The 16420-nt window shown below is 41.0% G+C and overlaps 1 protein-coding gene across 1 annotated transcript in view; it reads left to right on the forward strand.

Moving 5' to 3' along the window:
• The window catches only part of ldlrad2 (low density lipoprotein receptor class A domain containing 2), a 67094-nt gene that overhangs the window by 36801 nt on the left and 13873 nt on the right, over nt 1-16420 (forward strand). Inside the window, exons 5-6 of the mRNA XM_030728759.1 lie at nt 4557-4709; nt 4876-5013. Of these exons, the coding sequence (XP_030584619.1) occupies nt 4557-4709; nt 4876-5013 (291 nt within the window). The remainder of the gene's footprint in view (nt 1-4556; nt 4710-4875; nt 5014-16420) is intronic.

A 16420-nucleotide genomic window follows, 5' to 3' on the forward strand; every position in this document is an offset into this window, starting at 1 on the left:
AACAACTAAAATCAGCATCTCAAATCTGGTCAAAAGCCAGGTGAAATAAGCGGGTCTTAAGAGAGGTTTTAAAAGTTGTCAGTGAATAGGCCTGTCTAATATGCAATGGCAGCGAGTTCCATAGTTTAGGGGCTTCCACTGCAAAGGCTCTGTCCCCCCTAAGCTTCCGCTTAGTCCTCCGCACGTCCAAAAGTAGTTTATCAGCTGATCTGAGCGAGCGGGAAGGGGAGTGTAGGTGCAGTAACTCAGAGAGGTACGATGGGGCAAGGCCATTTAAAGACTTAAAAACAAATAAAAGGATTTTAAAATGAACTCTAAAATAAACAGGCAACCAGTGCAATGAAGATAAAACAGTCAAAAGCCGTGCGGCGGCAATCTGGACCAGCTGAAGACGAGCCAATGAGGACTGGTTTACGCCAATATACAAAGAGTTACAGTAATCCAGCCGGGACGTAACAAAGGCATGGATTACTGCTTCAAAATGATTTTTCGACAAGATGGTTTTAATCTTGGCAAGCTGTCTCAGGTGAAAGAAACTGGATTTCACCAGAGCAGTAATCTGACCCTCTAACCTAAGACTCTCATCCATCTTAACTCCCAGATTTGTGACCATGGGTTTAGCATACTGGGATAAAGGACCCAGATCCACAGAAGTTGGCACCCCAGCGACGCCCGAACCAAAAACGATCGCCTCCGTCTTATTTTCATTAAAATGCAGGAAGTTCAAAGCCATCCAAGCTTTGACTTCATCAAGACACTTTGTCAATGTCTGTATGGAGTTTGCATCACTATGTTTTAGGGGTATGTAAATCTGGGTATCATCAGCGTAACAGTGGAAAGCAATTTTATGCTTTCTGAAAATAGAACCAAGGGGCAACAAATATAGAGAAAACAGCAATGGTCCAAGAATTGAACCCTGGGGCACGCCACACGACAAAGGAGCACAGGAAGATTTAAAATCATTTAAGCAGACAGTAAAAGTTCTCTGGGTCAAGTAGGACCTTAACCACTCTAGCGCTGTGCCCTGAATACCTATACACTGCTCGAGACGAGATATTAAAATATTGTGGTCCACTGTATCAAAAGCAGCTGTCAGATCTAAAAGAAGTAAAATCACATAGTCACCCGCATCTGTGGCCAGGAAAATGTCATTAAAAACCCTTAGCAAGGCAGTCTCAGTGCTATGAAGAGGCTTGAAGCCAGACTGAAAGACCTCAAGGATATCATTTTCATCTAAAAAGGCTTTCACTTGGCTATACACGACCTTTTCCAGAATTTTAGAAAGAAATGGAAGCCTCGAAATAGGCCTAAAATTAGACAGCACAGTAGAATCCAGTCCAGGTTTTTTAATCAATGGTAACACTGTCGCATGCTTAAAAGAATCAGGAACCACACCAGAGGACAGGCTGCTGTTAATAAGGGCAAGAACAGCTGGGCCTAATACAGGAGAAACCTCTTTAAAAAATCGAGGTGGGATAACATCAACCGGGGAGCCTGAGGGCTTCGGGTGACTGACAGTCTCATTTAAAAAAAGACAAAGTGACACGCTCAAACTGGTACAATGCAGCAGAGCAGGGAACAGAGACTGATGGGTCAGAAGTAGGAGGTGGAATGAGAGCCCTAACATTTTCCACTTTTGCCACAAAGAAATCTCGAAATTGTTCACAAGCCTCAGTTGAAGGCTCAGCACCGGTGGATTGAGGGACATTCAAAACAGAGTCAATAATGTCAAATAATACACAGGGCTTGTGACTGTTTGCCACAATATTTGACAAATACTCTCGTTTAGCATATTTCACGGTTGCCTGATAGCGACGCCAACAGTCCTTTAATATTTCGAAAGGCGCCTGCAGCTTGTCCTTTTCCATTTTTGCTCAGCCTTTCGGCATTCACGTCTGACAGCACGAGTTGTGTCGTTCAACCAGGGCTCGAATTTAGTTCTGGGCCTCCTGGGCTTTAGTCGAGCCACTGTATCTAAAACAGACTGGCAGAAGGAATAAAACCAGGTAGTGAGCACCTCTGTATTAGAGGACTCAGGAATGCCACCATTCAAATCAAAAAGGGCAGAGAAATGTGTAGCAGTAGACGAGTTAAAGACACGACAGCGTCGCGCCGGTAATAGGATATGCAACTGGGTAGTATAATTTGGGGGAAAAAAGAGCAAATTTACAGAATAAAATAATTTGAAAAAATGTACAGACTGATGTAGTGACAACCGACAACAGCACAAGTTGAATCCAAGCTCATGTTCCAACAGCACAAAGTAACTGAATTTTGTCATTAACTCTGGCTCTAACTTTCGGTAACTGGAAGTATAAAACCATATACCGGAAGTAGCAGTCTGTCATGGCAGCCTACGTATGCTCTTCCAGAAACCCATGGATTAGAGGGCCACGGTGGGGGCATACCTGTCAAGTCTCCCGTTTTGGCCGGAAAATTCCCGTATTTTACCCCTCTGTCCTGGCGTCATTCCGTATTTTTAGTCTCCCGTATTTTTCCCGTATTTTCAGTTTTCAATTTTCAATTTTTTTAAAGCATTCCTGTGCCGCTCCAAACTGAATAGTTACTATCACTAGGTTAGTGCCGACAGCTGGAACAACCCCGTATTAAACAATACGGCACAAAATTGATCTAGGTAATGTGGGTCTAGGAAATGCATTAAAGTTAAGTTATTTCATAAAGTTTATTTGTAGTTCTAAACATATTTATGGTGTTTTTTTTTTTCTTCACTTTTTGTCTCTCCAAAGCTGTTTTTCCTCTCTTCTGTAGCCTCGATTGCAACTACAGTACATCCAAATGAACAAGTATGCAAATTAGGTGATGACATCATATAGTGACCTATTTTTAGAGAATATTTCCTTATTTTTAAATACAGAACTTGACAGGTATGGGTGGGGGTGGGGGTGGGAGAGAGGGAGAGCTCCTAGCCAGCCACAGAAGAATGCTCTGTAATGCTAATAGTCTGAGCTCGCTTACTTGTCTGCAAAGGTCGTTTTTGCCCTTAAAATTACTGTAGCGGTTTACCAGAGATACCAGTATTAATCTATTTAATCCAAAGGTCCGGACACTTTTTTTTTTTTTTTTGAGCGCCGCTTTAAGAGCGCGTGATTTTAATTTACAGAAAAAAACAAAGTGGTTTGTGGTAGTCAGTCTACTACATTTTAAAATTGTGCAGTCTATAAATTATTGGTAAAACTGGTGATAGAACATCTATGTAACCCTTATAAACCATGTTATTAGTATGCTTATTTATTTATTCATCGGATTAGGGTTATTCTGACCGAACATTAACGCCCCGTTAACTCTCTCCTGCCTGTCAGGATACGCAGTTTTTGCATTTATAAAATACTGCCGTTTTCGGCAAATACTGGAAATCGCTTTTTGGCAGCTGATCACTTTTTGACACACACTGGCCAGTCAGCAGCACGGGTTTATTCCCGTACTTGTAAGAGCCAAATCTTTGGATCCCTCCCCTAAAGTAGCTTTTCACTGAGTCTTCACCCTAAATGTTTTGAACAGAGCGCCACATATTTATGCCATATTTCTTTACAGCAGAGTTCACACCTACATACATCATTGTAGCGCAATCCCACTCTGTCGTGTAAATGTGCCGTTCACTGACAGAACTCAGCAGTAATCAATTTATCTTTACACTTTGAATTTACTTTTTGTTTACAAATATTAGCAGTGTGGTTAAATAATTGTTTGATGCTGTCACGTTCATTAGTCAGCTTGTTCAGTGTGTACATCCTCTACTGGCAGCAAGCAAATATTTATATCAGTGTGTTACAGAAAGGTTCAACATTATGATTCTGTTAGAATCATAGAATCCCTGAGCAAATATGTATGAATTATATACAGCACGGCTGTAATTGAAAGCACTTCAACTATCACTGCTCCTCCTGGTGGATACACAAGACATTACCACCAGTTTTCCCAAATGCTACTTAGGTGTTCCCACCTGTGGCTGCATTGCCTACTTCATGAGTGGGGGATCTCATTTCGGCCACTTACCAGCCAAGGATCAGCTACGGACCGGCCAAGGACAGATCGGCCAGCCATTTTAAGTGGCTTCATCTGTACTTATGTGACAATAACTGCAACCTGTAGGCTATACCTCTGTGTTGGCTATAGTCATAGCTCGAGGAATTCATTATACCTGCCACAGGTTCAACATAATACTGAGTAGAGATCCTAATACAAAGTATATTTTTCAGTGTAAATTGGTGCAATCTGTGATAAAAAAATTTTTTCAACATGACCTTGACAGTTTTCAAATGGAAAGTGATTCTTCAAGGGTCCACTTTCTGCCTGCAATTCATTTCTCTATCTGTGTCTATGCCCAACACATGCAGCAGACATTTAGGAATGCAGGGGGAGACTGTGATGGTAGTCATATTTATTAAAAATTGTATGATCCTTATATTTACATTTCTATTTCTATCAACAGTCAGCCATTGTTTAACCAACACCATACCTGTCATACCATATGTTATCTGTTAATGCAAAAACCCTCCTTCTTTTTGACTGTCTTTATTGTCTTCTTCTTCCTTCAGGTTTCAACCAGTCGGATTGCAGCAATGAGCCTTACTTCAAGTGCAGGAATGGGAAGTGCATCCCTCTCAGTTTAGTGTGTGATGAGAAAGGTATTGATAACTGTGGGGATGGAAGCGATCTGGAGGAAAACCTTATCACAAGATGCCAAGGTGGTGGGCCTATACTTGTGCATTATCAATCAAGCCTCTGAAATTCATGATACTGTATAATAAGGAAATGTGAGGATTTTACAATACTGTAAACAATGAATTTTAAAGTCCAACAACAAAACACCATTTATGTTATTTTAATATCTGACCCAAATCCATCCTTCTTCAGGTCAACTTTTGCCTCCTGAACCTCCATCAGCAATAGCAACCTCACCCCATCCCTTTGTGAGTCCACCCACTGTGCCTTTTCTGGCATGTATTAACTCTGGTGCATCGAATGGTCCTCCCAGTCCCGAGTCAGTAACAGGCAAGTAAACTAAAGCCTCAGTTCAACTTACACAAAGACTTTCCTCTGAGTCAGAATAACTCATAGTATAATCCACAGTGCTTGCACCCAGCTGGCTGCTAAACAGTGGCATGACGGCTCTATGTACACAAAAGACGGTGGAGAATTACGCTACCTTCTAACGTATGCTACCATAATTTCCTTTCCTCAACATTTGGTCCACATGACTTTTCTCCCAGGTTGTTCACACCCCACCTGTCATGGCACACACAGTTTGAGAAACACTGGTTTACAGTTATAGGCAACATCTACAGAGCAAGTGAGTGTCATCACGTCAAAATGACGTGTAATCAAGTGTAATGTGTAATCAAGATAGCACTGTGTGTGTGGCTGGCTGTTTGTCGCTGTCATTTTTATTTGGTAGTTTGTTGTTTCTGGCTTTTGGCACTCAAGGGATTATGTCAATGCTGGGGTATGATCAGCAAACATTTTAGGATCTCCAGCCATCTGTTAAAAAATGTACTGATAAATGGTATGTTGCACCCAGTCTCTGGTACAGGCCAAACATGTTCCCAAAGACTAATGGAATTTAGAAGAAATTATACCAGTCGTATGCAGGGGTGAAAGTAGTTTTAAATTCTTACCACCAAGAAGGACGAACCACATCCAAAAGGATTAACTGTGGATGCAAGAGGAAGCTGTCTGAAAGGGATGTTTGGGTGCTAACCCGGATTGTATCCAAGAAACATAAAACCACGGCTGCCCAAATCACGGCAGAATTAAATGTGCACCTCAACTCTCCTGTTTCCACCAAAACTGTCCATCGGGAGCTCCACAGGGTCAATATACACGGCCGGGCTGCTATAGCCAAACCTTTGGTCACTTGTGCCAATGTCAAATGTCGGGTTCAATGGTGCAAGGAGCGCAAATCTTGGGCTGTGGACAATGTGAAACATGTATTGTTCTCTGATGAGTCCACCTTTACTGTTTTCCCCACATCCGGGAGAGTTAAGGTGTGGAGAAGCCCCAAAGAAGCGTACCACCCAGACTGTTGGATGCCCAGAGTGAAGCATGGGGGTGGATCAGTGATGGTTTGGGCTGCCATATCATGGCATTCCCTTGGCCCAATACTTGTGCTAGATGGGTGCGTCACTGCCAAGGACTACCGAACCATTCTGGAGGACCATGTGTATCCAGTGGTTCAAACATTGTATCCTGAAGGCGGTGCCGTGTATCAGGATGACAATGCACCAATACACACAGCAAGACTGGTGAAAGATTGGTTTGATGAACATGAAAGTGAAGTTGAACATCTCCCATGGCCGGCACAGTGACCAGATCTAAATATTATTGAGCCACTTTGGGGTGTTTTGGAGGAGCGCGTCAGGAAACGTTTTCCTCCACCAGCATCACGTCGTGACCTGGCCACTATCCTGCAAGAAGAATGGCTTAAAATCCCTCTGACCACTGTGCAGGACTTGTATATGTCATTCCCAAGACAAATTGACGCTGTATCGGCCGCAAAAGGAGGCCCTACACCAGGGGTATTCAAATAAAATTTAAAGAGGTCCAGTCAGACAAAATTTCATGAGGACAAGGTCCGGAAGTCCAACTATTTAATGTGAGGCTACCTCAGCACTGCAAGACTGTTTTGACTGTACAGACTGGGCTGTTTTCAGAGAGGCTGCCACTTCTAACCAGCACGTCAACATAACGGAATACACTGAGTCTGTAACGAGATACATATCCAAATGCATGGAAGATGTGACCGTCATAAAACACTTCACCACAAGGGCAAATGTAAAACCTTGGTTCACAGGGAGGTATGTGAGCTGCTGAGAGTACGGAATACTGCTTTCAAGTCCGGAGACAAAGAAGCTCTCAGAACTGCTAGGGACAACTTGAACCAGGGCGTGAGAGCAGCCAAGCGTGCCTATGGTCAGAAAATCCAATCTCACTTCACTGACGCAAAAGACCCCAGACACCTATGGCAAGGCATCCAGTCAGTAACAGACTACAGGCCTACACCCCCACTGTGCGAGGACAGCACAGACTTCCTAAACTCACTCAACACCTTCTTCAGCCGTTTTGAAGAAAACAACACTACCACTCCAACAAAGCCATTCACTGTTTGGACAATGCAACACTCCAACTGGACCCTGCTGATGTGAGGAGGACCCTTCAAAAGGTGAACCCCAGGAAGGGTACTGGTCCTGATAACATACCTAGGCGTGTACTTAGAGACTGTGCTGACTCACTTACTGATGTTCTCACAGACATCTTCAACACCTCTCTGAGCCAAGCCATCATACCAGAATGCTTCAAAGCCACCACCATCATACCGCTACCCAAGAAATCTCCAGCCACATCACTGAACGACTGCCGGCCCATAGCACTCACTTTCATCATGATGAAGTGCTTTGCAAGGCTGGTCAAGGCTCATATAACATCCAGCCTATCCGCCACATTTGATCCTCTCCAGTTTGCATACCGTTCCAAGCGCTCCACTGATGATGCCATAGCAACAGCACTCCACCTCAGCCTGACTCACCTGGAGAACAGAAACAGCTGCGTGCAGATGCTATTCATTGACTTCAGCTCTGCCTTCAACACTGTCATTCCACAACACCTGATAAACGAACTCAGTGCTATAGGCATCAGCACCCCGCTTTGCAACTGGCTACTAGACTTTCTTACCAACAGACCACAGATGGTAAGAGTTGGCAAAAACTCCTCACAGACCACCATCATGAACACTGGGGTCCCCCAGGGATGTGTGCTGAGTCCTCTGCTGTTCACACTGATGAATCATGACTGCTGTGCCAGACACAACTCAAATCACATCATCAAGTTTGCATATGACACAACAGTAGTGGGTCTCATCAGCAACGATGACGACTCAGCCTACAGAGAGGAGGTACACCAACTCATCAACTGGTGTGGTATTAACAATCTACATATTAATGTCAACGAAACAAGGAAATAATTGTTGACTCTAGGAAAAATCACAAGCCACACACACACCCCTCTCTATCAATGGCAGTACTGTGGAATCAGTGAAAAGCACCAAGTTCCTCGGGGTGCAACTCACTGATGACCTGACATGGACAACCAACACCATCTCCCTTGTTAAGAAAGCACAGCAATGCCTCCACTTCTTACGCAGGATGAAGAGAGCCAGTCTCCCCCCTTCAGCACTCACCACCTTCTTCAGGGGTGCCATTGAGAGCATCCTCACCAACAGTCTCTCAGTCTGGTATGGCAGCTGTTCTGTTGCTGACCAGAAGGCCCTACAGAGATTCAAGATTCAAGATTCAAGATTCAAGAAGTTATTGTCATGTACACCGCAAAACACTGTGGTTATGCTGAGCAATGAAATTCTTACTTGCGACTGCTTTACAAACAATTGAAATAAGCAACTAAGTTAAAATAAAATTTAAGAACTAGTATATTAGGAAAGTAAAAGTAGAAAAATAAAATAAATAAATAATAAAGCAAGTGCAATATATACAGATATATACAGATGAAAGAAAGGCAGGTAATCACAGTTTGGTAATCAGTCAGTGGTTCAGTAGCCTGATGGCCTGTGGATAGAAACTGTTTTTTAGTCTGGTTGTTCTTGCTTTTACACTCCTGTAACGTCTGCCAGACGGCAGGAGTGTGAACAGTGTGTGCTGTGGGTGGGTACGGTCCTTGATGATGTTGTGTGCCCTCTTTATTACCCGGGTATTATAAGTGTGATGGGTGGTGAGAACAGCAGTGAAGATCACCAGATCAGCCCAACCTTCCATCCAGGACCTATACTCATCCCGCTGCCAGAAAAGAGCCATCAATATCATCAAAGACCACACCACACCCTTCACACAAACTGTTCACCCTCCTACCATCTGGCAAGCGCTACAGCAGTATGCACTGCAGGACTACCAGACTCAGAAATAGCTTTTTTTTTTTCCACAGGCCATCAGGTTGCTCAACTCAGTCATGAAAACATGCATAAAGTGACCAGTAAACTGTGTAAATGGCAGACACAATGTCTGCAAATACTCTTTTTATGCACATGCACATACGTTACTAAAACTCATCTATCGCCATTCTGCTATTCTGCACTCTGCACTTTGCCATATTGCACTTGTATTGTTGTACACCTGTACTATTACCACTGCACTCGTGTAGCATACCTCAACCTGACTACATTCTGGTACACTATTTACTTATTTACATTTTATGCTTAGTAGTGTTTTATATTTAGTCTATGCTTTGGTTTTACGCTTAGTTGTGTGTCATTTTTGTTCTAATACTGCACATTTTGGGGTTTGGAGAAACGGAATTTCAGTCTTCTGTGTAATGTATTATTACATGGTTTGATTGACAATAAAGTTCACTTTGACTTTGACTTTGACTTTAGTCATAAGCAGTGTTTTTGAACTGTGCTGTGTTATTGAAATTGAGCAGAATAACATGAAACACAATTAGTTAATCTCTCTTTGTTTTTAATTGAGAGAGTTTGTAAAAAGTAGACCGACATTAAACGTAGAGGTGAATATTTTAACCTGTTAACTAGCCGAACCAAAATCACCTGAAAAACTACAGGAGGTATAAGGTACCACCTTCTGTCAAATGCATGTCAAGATCTTATCAGTAATAGATAAAGATCTATAGTATAGATAAGATAAGCAATTTTCATATAGATGACGTCATATTTTTAATTGAATGTAGATTATAAAAATAGATAATATTGTATAATGGGTATATAGAAATGAATGTCAGGGTTGGTGCGTATGTGTCACTATAGGGGAGGTGGGTGAAAGTATACATATATATTTATCTTAATTGGGGATTTTATTTTTATTTTGTAAACATAAATAAATAAAAAGCCACAGGACTCATCATTTCATTTGTGTGAGACATTACAGCATGTATAGTTTGTTTTTTCTTTTCATTTTTCATTCAACTATGACTGAAACATTTTGCTGTGGACCACATTGGAAATCTTTACTTAATTTGTATATGTTTAATTCCGTCTAAAAAAATTAATAAAATCAAGATTCGTTTTTACCGGATTTTCACAAAGAAGACAGCACCAGGACACCGTTAGTGAGCCTACTGAGACCTCTGAGTGCCACCGTGAATGTGATCAGAAATAGGTCAGACAGAAAGGTCAGTAAGCTGAACTTTCGCCCCTCCTCCTTCCTCTCTCCCCCCGCCTCTCTCTCCTCCTCCACCTCCTCCTTCTGCTCCTCCTCCTCCTCTGCTAAACATCAGATTAACTCAGTCAGGGTTTGTGTTTAATTCCTCTGAGAAAAAGAAAAATTCATCCATCCATCCATCCATCCATCCATTCGCTTCCGCACATCCTGTTAAGGGTCGCGGGGGGCTGGAGCCTATCCCAGCTGTCACAGGGCGAGAGCAGGGTACACCCTGAACAGGTCGCCAGCCTGTTGCAGGGCAAAAAGAAAAATTAAAAAATGAAATTGTAAATTAAAAAATGAGAAAAAAATAAAAGCAAATAAATAAATAAAAAGAAGAAAAGCAAAATGAAAAATATAAGCAAAAAATAAAAGTAAATGAAAAAAAAAATGAAGCAAATAAAATTGTCCCTGTCCCCCCTCCCCTTGTCCCTTCCCCCCTCCTTGCCCTTCCCCCCCTCCCTGCCCCTTCCCTCCCCTTGTCCCTTCCCCCTCCCCTGTCCCCCCTCCCCTTGCCCCCCTCCCCGTCCCTGCCCCCCCCCTCCCCCCGCCCGCCCCTGCCTTGTCCCTTCCCCCCTCCCCTTGTAAATTACAAAATAAAATTTAAAAGTAAACTAAAATTAACATTTTTAAAAAGTAAATAAAAGTAATTAGTGAAATCATCTGTTTTTTTAAAAAAGTTTCTGTTTTTCTAGTTCCACTGACCTGCAAAAGAAAATAGGTGCTAAAAACCTCCACCTCTCTGTATTACAGTGTATTACAGTATTCAAAAAGAGAAAACCAATAATTTAGACTTCAGTGGGGGCCACACCTATGCCCCCTATTCGGGCCTCTATTTTCACTGTAACACCTCTGTTTGCTTTAGGTAAGATACAGAAAAATAACGGTCACCGAACCTCTTTAGCTTGCCTGTACACATCTGTTTTTGTAAGATAAGTACCCCCACCTCTTTTTCCGATCAATCAATTTCATAAATGGTTTGGACAGAACAGTGAGCACATCAGAACCTGTCTTGGTTTATGAAAAAACAACTGAATCTACTAAATGCTGAACACCCTGTAAGCAAGCGACTGACACCTTTTTTTGAGGTAAGTTACGTTTTATTCCACTTTTTTTGTATGCTTAGTTTCAGCTTCATAACTTAAAAAATATATAGGTTATTATAGATCACAGACCCGCCTTAGAAAGAAGTATGATAAAATCTACCATTTGGTGTATAAGCTAACTGTCAAACACACAAAGGTATAAAAGAACCTCTGTGTAAATATGTTGTTAGTTTGTTCCTCTAAATGTGACTCTTGGACTGTCGCTAGGATTTTTGGTAAAGAACATGGATTATTCAGGTACATCAATTCAGTTTTTAGGTTTTAAGTCATTTTAAAAAATACTTTTCTAAATTGTTTTTTTTACTTTTAGATGACACGCACATTGGCTCTATTTCAGATACAGATGACGGTAAGTTCTTTTTTCACCACGTCTTTTTGATGAATATCGGGGTCATATAACGATTTTTTTTCTTTCAGATGTTGAATTGATTGAGGAGTCTGATATTGGTATGGCTTTTTTTTTGTTTGTTTGTTTTTTTTTTTTTTTTTTTGTTAAATATATTTTTACAGACAAAAACAAAAAAAACGACTTAAAAATAACACACTTTTTAAAAAACCATTTCAGACATATCTGACTTATGGGCTCGACACACGGGGAGCGACAAACGACAGCGACAAATGGGCCGCATCGCCACTGGGGTGAAACCGAACACACGGGAGGCGATAGCGACGGCAGCATTGCGAATCGCGCTCTCGTGTCACTCATCTCCAAGAAATGTGATTGGTTAGACATTTTCAAAGCAGTCCGTGTCAGACACGGCAATAAAGATGAGTCCGAAGATTTTATTGGAACTGGCTGAAATCTTGCTGTTAAGTCTCCTCTACATAAGAAAAAGACAACCTTGGGTTCATCCTATATTAGCACAAAAGTCCTCTCTATCCGTCTGTTTAACGTTGGTCTTGTGCCAACACGTTCCCATACGGCTGCCTTTTGTGTGTAAGTCGATAATCACTGTGTGAAGTGTCATATAACATAGGAAAGTCAAACACAGATAAAACGATGCTTTCCTTCGTGCTCAAAGTGGTTGCAGACTGCAGCATGTAGCATACTCTCTGCTCATTGGTCAGTCAATGAAACCCTCGCTGATTGGTTTAGTGCCACGCGACAGCGACAAAAGTAGAACATTTTTCAACTTTGTTGTGTCGCATCGCCTGGTCGCGTGTACACATCTACGTGTACGAGCTCGAAATTTCACATGCACGAATGTCGCCGGTCGCTTAGCTGGAGGAGGGCAAGCGATTGTCGCCTCATCGCACAAGCTCCATAGGAAATGAATGGAGAGCGAGCGACGTCGCTGCCCGTGTGTCGAGCCCCTTAGACCGCTATCTTCACGATCAGAGAGCTTTCTCCTCTCCGAAAAGAAGGCGCATCGGTTCAGCTTCTAAAGGCTGCAAACTCACAGACAGCCAAAGACAGATTCTCCGTGGTGCTACCTCTCCAGTTGACAGAGGTGACAAACCCTAACCCATTTACCCCACATAAGTATTAAACGTATCTGTGTTTTATTATTTTTTAAAAATCTATCTTTCAGGAGGCAAAAGTGTCACTGGAGCTCACAGAAGGAGGCGGAGAAATGAGAGGAGGTCCAGACGCAAATACACCCGAGTTCTTCGTAAAACATTTACACTCTTGTTAGAGTTATTAAACTTATTAAATCACTTATGCCAGAAAAAGTGACCTAATCTTTTTTGGGGTTTTTTTTTTTTTTTTGGACTGTATTTGATTTAACAACATTAAAATGTCTAATAATGATTATTTTAGACATTTAAATGCAGCTCTAGCCTTGTTAGAGGGTGAAAATAGAGAGAACACTAGTCAGTCCAATCCTGTTATTGATTCTGTGAACTCTTTAAGCTCTTCACATGTTGATAATATATCTGATAACAGTACTGATCCCCCTCAAATCACAATGCATTTGATGTTTTTGACGTTATCGATATTGCTTTAGCACAATTACAGTCTAATCAACCGCCTATACCATCTAAATTATTAGATGAGATAACCTGTTAAATCAGAGACCCTGTGAAAATCCCTGTTCGGTTCAAACAAATTGTTCTACAGCACATTCTGCTGTACCTACTGTTCCAGCACCTGCTGCTGTACCTGCTTCAATTGCATCACCAGCATCACCAACATCACCAGCATCAGCTACTGTAGGTACTTTTCCAACTGTGCCAAGCATCCAGCAGGGGGGTGGTGAAGAGAATCCTATTTCTGAGACTCAGGGACCTCCCTTTGATATTGTTTCACGCAGTAAATTCAATAACCTTGAAATTAGACAGATTTTAAATTTCCCGATGCCTGAAAATGTCCCTGACTACGGACAATACTACCAGGCTGTATTAACATCCGCACGTGAGATTATAAGTAGGCTTCTAGCGCAGATTCCGCATGGCGATTTAGTGCAGTTAGAACTACAGGGCAGAGATCTACAACATAATGTCTCTTCAGTTATCAGAATTCATGACAGTTATGATATCAATTTATCTGAATTTGAAAGCCTCTTACTAAGAGCTTTACAGTCAAACTGGAGTGTTTTTACTGACTCGTCATTAACGTTAACGGCTCAAATTGTTAGGCCTCCCAGCGGTAGTGGTAAGAGACTTTTGAAAAAAATCCTCAACAATGAAAAAATACGTAAAAAAAGACGTTTTTTTTTTATATGTTCTCGGGAATAACAATCACCTGTGTTTTGCAATCAATTTAGCTCATCTTTTGAACCCCGAATTAAATGATTCCCAGACAGAGGACTTAGGTAAACTAATCCAGGAAAGTGCTGGTATATCTGAAGACTGACCTGTCAGTTTTAATGATGTTTATAAATTTGAATTAGCTCTGGATTGTAAGATTGTTGTCTTTTACAGAACCGAATGGGATCGTGATTAATGAAATTTGATACACAATCTCCCAAAAGGGAAAAAGTTTTATTTCTTTTTCTGTTTCAAAATCATTATTATGCAATTAAAATCTAAAACCTTTTCTGGGCACCAAACATGCATGTCAATACTGTTACACAGGGTTTAATAACCCTGTATCCCATCATTGTGGAGGCTAATGTGCAGTGTGTCTGGATCCTGAATGTAAACAGGGTTTTTTTTATTATTCAGAAACCTGTTCTGATTGTAATAGAGTCTGCAGGTCTAAAGAATGTTACATCCGTCATAAAAAACCAAAATAGATAGGTGACAGATTTGTTAGCAACTGCCAAATTTATAAAAAATGTCAACAATGCGGTTATGTTTTCTATGTAACTAAAAAGGTACCCAGCATAAATGTAATGGTGTCAAATGTGTAATCTGTGGTATGGAGATCTCTGGGGTTGATACTCATCAGTGTTACATTAAGAAATTGGAAAAAGAAACAAAAGACAGTAAGAAAATAGTTTTCTATGATTTTGAGACATTTGTAGACCAGACTGGTGAACACAAACCATTTCTTGTATGTACAGAAACAAATCAGGGTCACAAGTGGTTTGCTAAAGGTTGCAATTGTGTTGAAGCTTTCTTACTCCATTTTAGACCTTATTTCAGGGATAGTGTTCTCATTGCTCATAATTCTAAAGGGTTCGATGGCTATTTAATATTATCTGTAATGGCTCGACAGGGTCTTAAACCAAACATAATAATGCAAGGATCTAAAGTTATCAGTTTCATAGACCCTGACTTAACCAAAAATATATTGATTCTTCCAGTTTCCTCCCAATGCCTTTATCAGCAATACCAAAAGCCTTAGGTTTTCACGACAAAGTTTAGTTGTAAGAATAATCTGTCATACATAGGACCTTATCCAGTACCATCAGCTTATGGTCTAGAACGTATGACAACAGAGGGTCAGAGAAACTTTTATAAGTGGTACAACACTAAAAGAGGTAAAGTTTTTGATTTTATGAGTGAGGCATTATTGTACTGTGAAAATGATGTGGACATATTAGCTCAAGGTTGTACCATTTTAGAAAGGGCTTCATGGAAGTAGCAGGAATTGATCCTTTTGCTTGCACTACCATTGCATCAGCCTGTATGAAATCTTTTCAGACAAATTTTATGACCCCAAACACTTTAGCATTAACTGTCCCTGAACTGTACAGAAGGCAGGTAAAATCTTTTTCTTCAGCATCGATCCAGTGGTTAGAATACGAATCTTATACACGAGGGTCTTTCATACAACATGCCCTTAATAAAGGCGAAAGACAAGTTGAAAATTTTTATGTTGATGGCTTTTTAGATTCTGAGGTCAGACATGTGTTTGAGTTTCTTGGCTGTTTCTGGCACGGCTGTGCCATGTGTTACCCAAATCAACATGAAAAACACCCTTTTCTGGGGAAATCTTTCGGAGATGTTTATGTTGCCACACTTACCAAATTACAACGATTAAGAAACAATGGGTTTGTAATACATGTTATGTGGGAACATACTTGGAATAGTCTTAAACAGTATGACCCAGATGTTAAGGCATTCTTAAATGCTTTCAACCCTCCAGAACCTCTACAACCCAGTGATGCTTTGTTCGGAGGCCGAACGTGTGCTGCACGTTTGAGATATACAGCCCAGGAAAATGAGAAGGTCCACTATGTGGACTTTACCTCTCTGTATCTTTATGTTAATTCCACTAAGCATTACCCTCTAGGGCATCCTAAAATTATATTCAGGGACTTTCAAAACCCGAAAAACTATTTTGGACTCATAAGACCCATAGTACAACCGCCACAAGGGCTGCTTTTTCCTGTATTACCTTTCCGAACCAAGTCAAGGAAGTTGATATTCACACTCTGTAAAACTTGTGCTGAGCAAAACAACCAAGATTCAGCCTGTAACCACAGCAATGAGGCCTGGGCTCTGACAGGTGTCTGGACTACTCCTGAATTCAATACTACTCTTGATAAGGGGTATCAAATAATTAAAATCACAGAAGTTTGGCATTTTGAAAGAAAAAGTAATACATTATTTAGTGATTATGTGAAAACTTTTTTAAAGGATAAACAGGAGGCTTCAGGGTACCCTGATGATGCTGTCGATGAAGACAGTAAACAGAGTTACATTGCAGATTATTTAATCAACCGGGGGATTGCCTTAGACCCTGAAAAAATACATTTTAATTAAGCTAAAAGACAGGTTGCTAAACTATGTCTAAATAGCCTT

Source organism: Archocentrus centrarchus, chromosome 5, assembly GCF_007364275.1.
Source record: "Archocentrus centrarchus isolate MPI-CPG fArcCen1 chromosome 5, fArcCen1, whole genome shotgun sequence".
Taxonomy (NCBI): domain Eukaryota; kingdom Metazoa; phylum Chordata; class Actinopteri; order Cichliformes; family Cichlidae; genus Archocentrus; species Archocentrus centrarchus.